The 9,527-nt window shown below is 54.0% G+C and overlaps 1 protein-coding gene across 1 annotated transcript; it reads right to left on the bottom strand.

Moving 5' to 3' along the window:
• Positions 1 to 8,327: 8,327 nt before the first annotated feature.
• LOC147976125 (uncharacterized) lies at positions 8,328 to 9,049 on the bottom strand. The gene is made up of 3 exons (XM_087520741.1): positions 8,984 to 9,049; positions 8,572 to 8,833; positions 8,328 to 8,452 (listed from the first exon to the last, which is right to left on the bottom strand). The coding sequence occupies exons 1-3, from the start codon at positions 9,047 to 9,049 to the stop codon at positions 8,328 to 8,330; spliced, it is 453 nt and encodes a 150-aa protein (XP_087376867.1).
• Between the last annotated feature and the right edge of the window lie 478 nt (positions 9,050 to 9,527).

Genomic DNA, 9,527 nt, shown 5'->3' with positions numbered 1-9,527 from the left:
TAAGTATATAAAAATCCTACCGAGTGGTGAGCCAGACTCCCACTCGGAGGCTTAGCTGCAGCCCAGTGCTCGCCTAAGTGTTTGAAAATCCTACCCAGTGGAGAGCAAACCTCCCACTCGGGGGCTTAGCTGCAGTCCAAGTACTCGCCTAAGTATTTGAAAATCGTACTGAGTGGTGAGCCAGACTCCCACTCGGAGGCTTAGCTGCAGCCCACTGCTCGCCTAAGTGTTTGAAAATCCTACCGAGTGGAGAGCAAACCTCCCACTCGGAGGCTTAGCTGCAGCCCAGTGCTCGCCTAAGTATATAAAAATCCTACCGAGTGGAGAGCAAACCTCCCCCTCGGGGGCTTAGCTGCAGTCCAAGTACTCTCCTAAGTATATAAAAATCCTACCGAGTGGAGAGCAAACCTCCCACTCGGGGGCTTAGCTGCAGTCCAAGTACTCGCCTAAGTATATAAAAATCCTACCGAGTGGAGAGCAAACCTCCCACTCGGGGGCTTAGCTGCAGTCCAAGTACTCGCCTAAGTATTTGAAAATCCTACCGAGTGGTGAGCCAGACTCCCACTCGGAGGCTTAGCTGCAGACCAGTGCTCTCCTAAGTATATAAAAATCCGACCGAGTGGAGAGCAAACCTCCCACTCGGGGGCTTAGCTGCAGTCCAAGTACTCGCCTAAGTATATAAAAATCCTACCGAGTGGAGAGCAAACCTCCCACTCGGGGGCTTAGCTGCAGTCCAAGTACTCGCCTAAGTATATAAAAATCCTACCGAGTGGAGAGCAAACCTCCCACTCGGGGGCTTAGCTGCAGTCCAGGTACTCGCCTAAGCATTTGAAAATCCTACCGAGTGGTGAGCCAGACTCCCACTCGGAGGCTTAGCTGCAGCCCAGTGCTTGCCTAAGTTTTTGAAAATCCTACCGAGTGGAGAGCAAACCTCCCACTCGGGGGCTTAGCTGCAGTCCAAGTACTCGCCTAAGTATATAAAAATCCTACCGAGTGGAGAGCAAACCTCCCACTCAGGGGCTTAGCTGCAGTCCAAGTACTCGCCTAAGTATATAAAAATCCTACCGAGTGGAGAGCAAACCTCCCACTCGAGGCTTAGCTGCAGCTCAGTGCTCGCCTAAGTGTTCCAAAATCCTACCGAGTGGAGAGCATACCTCCCATTCGGAGGCTTAGCTTCAGCCCAGTGCTCGCCTAAGTGTTCAAAATTCCCACCGAGTGGAAAGCAAACCTCCCACTCGAGGGCTTAGCTGCAGCCCAGTGCTCGCCTAAGTTCGGAACACGTCCCAATCCACAAGGACGGCAAGATGTGAATCGACTGTTACCTTTTCCTTCGGAGCTGCACCACAAATACGAAGTTATTTCGAGTGCAGGCCAAGTTCCAGTCGGCAGATAATTCCCGAAGATATTCAACGATAAATCAAGTTCGGATAAAACCCAAAGGTCCAAGACCTCAGATCAAAGTACTCGAGCCCTCGGCTCGATAGAGTTTAACGGTTACAGAATCCACTCGGCATTCCGAGGCAAATTTAAAGTGAAGCATAAAAGTTTTTCATTCCTCAAGTGGAGGACTGGAAGGGGCGACGAACTCGTCCAAGTCGATCCCGTCTGCAATACAAGTAGCAGCAGCAATGAAAGTCTCCATGAATTCTTGAAACTGTGCTTCCTGGTATTGGCAACTTGGATGGTGGCCAGCTTTTCTTCTCGCGCCTCCTTGCAATGGACGCGGACCAGAGACAGAGCGACATCAGCACCACATCTAGCAGAAGATTTCTTCCATTCCGCCACTCGACCCGGGATTTCATCCAGTCGAACCATCAGGGACTCGAGGTCGTTCTAAAGCATCGGTCCAGGCCAGAGTGATGTGTCGATCCGCGACATCGCAACCTTCAGCCGAGCAAGATAGTCAACAACGCTGGTAACACGAGACTCCAGTCGGAGCACGTTCATAGCAGCCTCGTCCTTCACGAGAGAATTGGCAGGATCCAAGCCTGGCTCCACTCGACTGGTTTCCTCTTCGAAGCTCTGGCAGAATTCAGCAAACACGATTCAAGAATAAGACAGTGGCCTTACGCGGGCTTGGTAACTGCAAGACAGCCGGGTCGGAATAATTACCTTCGAGCATGATGAACAGCTTCTTGGCGAGTCCACCAAGATAAGCCTCCAGATCGTTTACCTTCCCCGCCAGCTCACCCGCCTGGTCGTGCAGAACCATCTTGTCTTTCTTCAGTCGGCTGACCTCTCGATTAGCTGTCTCGACAGCAGTTTTCAGTCTGGAGTTCTCCTGTTCAAGAGTTCCGACCGAAGCCAGTTTCTCTTCTGCAAGCTTCGTTTTGCTCAAGGCCTCCTTCTGTGCTTCGGCAAGATCTTGATCCTTCTTCTTTAGAGCTTCCTCCAGTTCATCTACAGAACGTCGAGTGAACTCAACATCAAGAATGAGCAAGAAAGGGAAGTCACTCGTCAAGAATGAGAAACCTCGCCAGCCATACCTTTTGCTTCGTCTCGCGCCTTCTGCAGGTTCTGTTGAGCGAGCTTCAAGTCAAGGTTGAGCTGGATCTGTTTGTCCTCCAACTCAGTGTAGAGAGCCACAAGTTCACAGGATTTCTCCAAAAGTCAGTCGACAGAGGTCCAAGATAAGTTGCTTCCGAGTAACCAAGAGACAATGATGACGTTTCTAAGACTATAGCTGAATCAAAAACATTCAACAGAAGTCTCGGGGACTACACCCAGTGGGTGCACTCAGCGTGCCCCCACTGGTTTTAAAAAAAATCGACTGCCTGCAGTCGACCGGATACAGTTTCATTCGACATGGCCTGGCCAGACCGAGTGAAGAAGTAAAACTACAGCAACGCAATATAAAGACTATAGTCGACTGCCAGCAGTCCACCGTAGTCTCGGGGACTACACCCAGTGGGTGCACTCAGCGTGCCCCCACTCGACCAAAAAACTTAACAGAAACACCCAGTGGGTGTACAGATTTAAAAGATCTTCAGAAAAGAGATTCTTCAGACAGCATACCCTAACAGAACAAGTAGTGAATCAACTGACCTGGACGTTACTCTGAAGAGCTGAACTTGCGTCATAAGCCACTTGGCTAGCTTCTCGAACCACCTTGACCTGCTCCATCATGATGCCTGCCTGGTGTATAGCTTCCTTAGCTGCACCCACTTGGTCCTCAGGGACGTGGTGTGTGGCGAAGAGCGAAGGCGGATTTACGGTTGACGTCGAGGGCCGCGCACTCGCCAGAGGATTGGCGAAAGTCACAGAAGCCCGGGTGGTATCGCCACCGTCTCGAGCTACGGCCTCAGGCGCCGGAGTGGATTGTGGAGTCTCGCCAGCCGACGCTTTCCTGTTCCGCCTCACTCTCAGCGGCGCTTCGTCTTCATCGTCAGGAAGGCTAATAACATGAGGAGGAGCTACGAGAAAAATTTCTATCATTATCGTCTTCGTCTCCATCTCTTGATCATTGTCCTTAGCGGAGATCTCAGAAGTAGCAGCACTGCAAATTTTGAAAGACCGTCAGTCGGCTCAGTGGATCGACCAAGGATCCGTCCACGGTCGACAAAGGAGAACAAGTTCTATCATTACCCAGAAATGGTGGGGACAGTCATCCTCATCTTGGGCAGAGCCTTGGGTGGCTTGGATGGCGCCGCGCGGAGGTGCTTGGGAGCTTTTTCAGTCGGTGCTGGAGAAGAGGTCCGAGGGCGCTTCGACGACTGCCCAACGGGAGAAGTCGCCTTACCACGTTCCCGCGCAGGGTCGTGTGTAAGCTTGGATCGCCTTTCCGAGCGGGGAGGTCCAGCTTCCTCCTCCTCCTCTTCGCTAGAGTCGACGCCGTCGTCTCCCTCTCCTTCGCCGTCAGACTCCCACTCCCCCTGTTCGTCTCCGCTCGCCTCCCCTTCCTCGGCCTGCCCCTGTGCTCCGTTGGGTGTCGAGTACATCTCTGTAATTGCCTGGAGAATAGCAGACAAGTTGAAAGTCAGTCGACCGATTCAAAGAGAGCAAATGAAGAAAGCAAGATCTCAGTCGGGAACACAAGGTCAGACCTGGTCCACGTCGTATGTACTGTCAAGCGGGACAACCCTCCTGGCTCCTCGGGGGTTGTCTTTGTTCCCTGTGATGCTCAACAGCCACCCTTCCAGCATCTCGTCAGTGACCTCCTCTGGGTGAACCCGAGTGGTGTCGTCGAGACCCGAGTACAGCCACATAGGGTGGTCATGAGCCTGAAGCAGTTGGATGCGCCTCTAAAGGAAGACCTCCAGCAAGTCCATGCCGGTCACGCCGTCTCGGACAAGCTGAACCACTCGACCAACCAGCACCTTGACTTGCGCCTTTTCCTCCGGTAGCACTTTCAGAGAGGCAGGCTTTTGAGCTCGGTCCAGAGAGAGAGGGGGAAGACCAGTCAACTACCCTGGGGTCACCTGGTCTTGGCAATAAAACTAGGTCGACTGCCAACCACGGACCGACTCGGGAAAAGTGATAGACGGAAAAGAACTTTTACCCCTCATCTGGATCGCTAGGCCCCCGCATAGCTCGATCACTTGCGTCCGTTCGTCACTCGACTTGGCTTTCTTTACCGATTGGGAACGGCAAGTGAAGATGTGTTTAAAGAGTCCCAATGAGGGCGGCAACCCAAGAAACTTTCGCACAAGGAAACGAAAGCCGCAAGATACACGATGGAATTGGGAGTGAAATGATGGAGCTGCGCTCCGAAGAAGTTCAAAAAGCTCCAGAAAAAAGGATGAGGAGGTAGAGAAAATCCGCGATCGATATGGGTGGCGAGGAGGACGCACTCACCATCATGAGGATGGGGTTCGACTTCTCCCCCCGGGAGACGCGCAGCTTCATGGGGAATGACTCCCCCCTCGACCATGTCGTCAAGATCTTCCTGCCGAATCACCGAGGGCATCCAGTCGCCCTAGATCCCATCCCTGGGCAGAGCAGTCCTTGAGGAAGATCCGCCCCGAGCGGACTTCTTCCCCTTCCCCTGCACCGCCGCCTTCTTCGCGTGCTCCAAAGCCGACGTCTTGTCCTTCACCATCGTCGCCGGCGAGGCTCGAACGGGCCTACGGCGCTAGGGTGGGAGAGGAGGTGGCAGAGGACCTTGCGGGGGGAGAAGGAAAGGCGAGAGCACACTATTGGGGAGCCCCGAGCCGGCAACTTATAAGGAGCTGCTTCCGAGTGGCTGACCGGTAGGCCCAGGTGATCCCGTCAAATCCCGCAACAGGCGCGTGCGCGGTAGGTGGCGAAAAAGGTGGCGCGGAGATCGAGGAGCTTCCATCCTATCCCATCCGATTACTTCGGCCGCCCCCGTCCCGCTCGCTTCCCGAAATTCAAATCCTGCAAAATCCGCGGGCTGCAGAACAACTCATCAAACTGAAGAGCCCGCTCGTGCCGGCACTCGGTATTCCACAAGTAAGGAAATTCACTCGACGAGAGACCAAGAATGGATCAAGGTGACCGAAAGAAGTTGACAACGTCGTCCGTGACGATTGATCCAGTACAAGACATTCATATAACGCTAAGAACCAGTCGGAAGGACCCCCAACTCCTTCCCCACTCGAACCTCGATCCATTCGGGGGCTAATGATGAAGCTATGTACCTAGGGTAGGGGCATGGACCTGTCCTAAGAGCCCTACCCAAGGACATCCCTGGAAGAAGTCACCTTTCAATCGACTTGAAGGTATCCCACTCGACGGATTCAAGACACTCGACCAGGAAGCTACCACTCGACTACGAAGCCAACCACTCGACTGACAGGAGATCTAAAGTCACTCCGCAAGCAAACGGTCGGCCATTAAGTAGTCTTTATGGTCATCATAGCACTTTAATAGGGACGTTACCAGTAATGCCCAGTCTTAATGTATTTTAACCCTGCATTACTGAGGACCGGAGGGGTCTGGCGAACTCTATATAAGCCACCCCCCTCCTCAGTAGCAGGGGTTGGCACCCCTGTAATTCATACACACATAATCTAGTCGACCGCCTCCAGGCACCGAGACGTAGGGTTGTTACTTCCTCCGCGAAGGGCCTGAACTCGTACATCCTGGTGTATTTACAACTTCTCCATAGCTGAGATCTAGCCTCTCCATACATACCCCCCTACCTCACTATCAGAGTTAGAACCACGACATCCGTGGCGCGGCCTCCTGGGGCGACGGCGTGCGTCACCATGGCGCGGCGACCACGGCCGCGGCGTGGGAGGTGCCTTTCGCCGCCTCTCCATCCAGAGCCCTCGGCTCGGGCATACAGAGGCAGCGGATACCCGAGAGGTGGCCGCTCACACCAAGGCCTCGACACCTCCGGCCTCACGACTATCTCGCGATGATGGGACAGCCTCTTCTTCGGTGGAAGAGGCTCAGGCTCGTCGAGGGGGATTTTTCCCTTCTCTGCGACTGAAAACCTTTGTATCGGCGCCATGGTTGTCGCTGCTAATGATGGAGCCGGGAAGAAGAAGAAGCAGGAGGAGCGAAGGAATAGATGGGTGACGGGGGCTCCACTTCCCCCTTCCCATTTATAGCCAAGGGGAGGCCAACCGCTGGCCTCCACGATCTAAGGTTATAATGACCTTTTTCTGGATGTAGGAGGGACTCATCAAGACAGGGAGTTGCCGAGGCAGAGTGGGGAAGCGGAGACACCCACGTCCATTCAATCTCCACGCGTCAAGCAAGGCCGCAGGCTGTTGGGGCCCGCAGTGCTCTGCACTTGCCCCTTAGCTTCACCTTCAAACCAAGTCCGAGCGTGCCTTAGGACCGGGGGCTACTGTCGGCGTCCTGGGAACGTGGGTCCCCAGACTTGCCTGTCTGCGGCCCACGGCGTGGCTCCACCAGCGGCACACGGCGTGAGCAGCCCTGTACGGCCCATCTTCACCAACAAATACTCAACACCCTCGTGAGAGGCCAAGCCTCGCGAGGTGGACGATTCAAGACCTCCTCGGGGGCGGCCTCACCAGGCTGGCTTGCGAGGGGCAGAGAGATCAAGGCAAGGGGCGCCTCGCGAGGTTCCTGTGATGCAAGCCATGATGACCAAGGCCAGGCGGGCGCCAGTGCGCAGTGTCCTCGTTTCCTCTTTGGTGCTAAAGAGGCAAGCGCAGGTGCAGAGTCCTGAGGCATCAAGCAAAGGTTTCCATATTGGTGCAACGAGACCAAGACCAGTAGGACGGCAGGACAGAGGTCACTGTGGAGCCCAAGACGGCATCATCACCAAAGCCTTTGGCAGGCGTAGACCATCTTTTGTCAGGATAGCTTTTACTAGTGTCCCCCTTCAAACTGGCCGTTTTGGGATCCCTTCCCGCCTGATATTTGGGGAGAGGACCCGGGCCTCTATAAATAGGGCTAGCCACCACCGTAGCCAGGGATCGGCTCACCGAGAGACAAAAGGATCTCATATCATATCATCTTGGACCGGATCCATTCCACCAAGACAACCACACAGACTCTCCAAGCACAAGAGCACCTCCCCTCAGGAGGTTGTTCTTCCCTTGTAACTGTTCATCCTCAGCCCAAGAGGCAATCCACGACACCACATTGGAGTAGGGTATTACACCACATCGGTGGCCCGAACTAGTATAAATCTTGTGTCCCTTTGTGCTGCGAGTTCGATGCACTAAGTCTTGAGATTGCGGTGAGGGCGTGAGCGAGGGGGAGGAGAGATCTTCGTGCACACGCCAGTGTTCAAACCTCAAGGGTTTTGCCGGAACCCGAAATCCGACAGGCACCAACACGACACGAGCTTCGTCTGCCTGGTGCGCAGTCGGGTGAGTTGTCTAAGTATAGACACAACCAGGCCCTCCTTGGTATCTGCGCCTCGACTTATGCATAGAGAAATTACAATCGGAGGGAATACTACTACTAGTAGTACTACTTTGATGTGTCGTGTCAACTCGCACAAGTATGCAACACTTCCAAATCAAACAAGCATATCAGCTATTATACTTCTTATCCAAAGGATCTTTATATCCAACAGACAAAAAATATCCATTCAACTGTTGGAAATTACTTTAACTGTTGATCTGATGTCGAAGTAATTGATGCATCGCCACCAAAACCCACCATCTCTTAAGCTAATGTAGACCGAGCTAACCCCTATATTAGCATATTACTAAGATAAACAGAAGGCATTGTAGTATAATTTACGAGTTGAGCTTGTCAATATGAATGTGGAGGGACACCGTCCTCGACAACCCAGCCCCGGCCAGCAGCTTGGGTGGAACTGTGAAGAAAGTCAGCTCATGCACGGCGACGTCGCCGGGATCCTTGCTTCTAGTCACCTCCATTCTTACCTTGACGGCGTCGGTCCTGCCTTTGGGCTCCCCCGACGGGCCGTTCGCTCACAGCTTGGCCACGTAGTGCGGTAGTGGGGACGCCCCCGCTCTGATGAGGATGACCGGCACGGTGATAGACGCACCGATGCCGAGCACGCCGCCGACCAAGAAAAATGTGTGGCCATCCTCCTCTGCGAACAGCAAGAGCCGTGGCTACGACAGTGGCACTTGCAGCTGGAGCACCTTGCCGTACTGGATCCTGTGTACGGGCATGGGATGCATGGTGCTGATATGGCGGGAGAGCACCGACGGCGGGCCTTCGTATCCACCGACGGGCATGAGGCATTTGCAGGGCGTGAGGGGCACACGCTCTGGTGATCAGCGAGCTTGTGGCAAGGGACATAGAGCCCACAGCCCTCATGCGGGCACTCCGCCCTCACCGAGGAGAGGACAGCGTCCACCGCTGTGTTCCGCATGTCGAAGCCACCGCCGCGCTCGCACTTCTGGCACTGTCGCTTGTTCTCGGGGCGCTCGACGCGGTAGTCCGCGCAGGCCAGGTGCCCTCCCTTGCACTGCACAAATGAATCGAACATCACATTAATCTAGAAACCTGCACCTTCTTCGATCAGCCGAATGGACGAGGTCTATTCAAACCTCATACACTGGAGGCTTCAAGGGGGGGGGCACAAGGGGTAATGGAGCAAGGTGAGGTCCATCAAGACCATAGAGAGCTCCATCGTCGGGTCCTGTTCCGTCGGCATGATCTCGCCCTCCTCGTGCACAACCATCTCTCGCTTTAGGGCCGGGGAATTAGAAAGCTTTACCGTCACATATTCATACTACTTCAAGCTGCATTAAATGAACACATGCAAGTATCAAAAGGAAAGTCACAGCATGCATGCGAGCGTTGTAATTAATGCATCGGTAAACACAAATGATTGAAATAAATTGAGTGCAGTGCTTTGATGTGTCGCGTCAACTCGTACAACAACGAGAAGTTTGATTACATTGCCCTCTCCCTCGCGGACTGAGCTCCGGTGCCTTAACTGCACCTGCCTTTGGCTGTATGACAGGTGGGCCACCCGCCTGTTGGGCCCACCTATCATAGACACAAAGGCAGGAGCAGTAAGTCAATGAAGTTGCGTCCCTCCCTCGCCCATGAGCGTGGTGGCTGCCAGGACTAGGAGAAGCTTTCGGTACACGCTCTCGCTCCCGCACGCGGTGGACATGCAGCAGTTCATTCGGAGTCAGATGGCCAGAAACATA

Source organism: Triticum urartu, chromosome 4A (genome assembly GCF_056163025.1).
Source record: "Triticum urartu cultivar PI428250 chromosome 4A, HENAU_Tu73, whole genome shotgun sequence".
Lineage (NCBI taxonomy): Eukaryota > Viridiplantae > Streptophyta > Magnoliopsida > Poales > Poaceae > Triticum > Triticum urartu.
Note: the sequence above shows the minus strand (reverse complement) of the source record. Positions and strands in the feature narration are given on the sequence as shown.

What these genes read in the sequence shown, in the direction of transcription:
- LOC147976125 (XM_087520741.1), bottom strand. Translation starts at nt 9,049, where the DNA reads ATGGTTGTGCACGAGGAGGGCGAGATCATGCCGACGGAACAGGACCCG. An exon ending in CGACGATGGAGCTCTCTATG is followed by an intron (nt 8,834 to 8,983) that starts GTCTTGATGGAC and finishes TCATTTGTGCAG; the next exon opens with TGCAAGGGAGGGCACCTGGC. An exon ending in GGTGGATACGAAGGCCCGCC is followed by an intron (nt 8,453 to 8,571) that starts GTCGGTGCTCTC and finishes TGCTGTTCGCAG; the next exon opens with AGGAGGATGGCCACACATTT.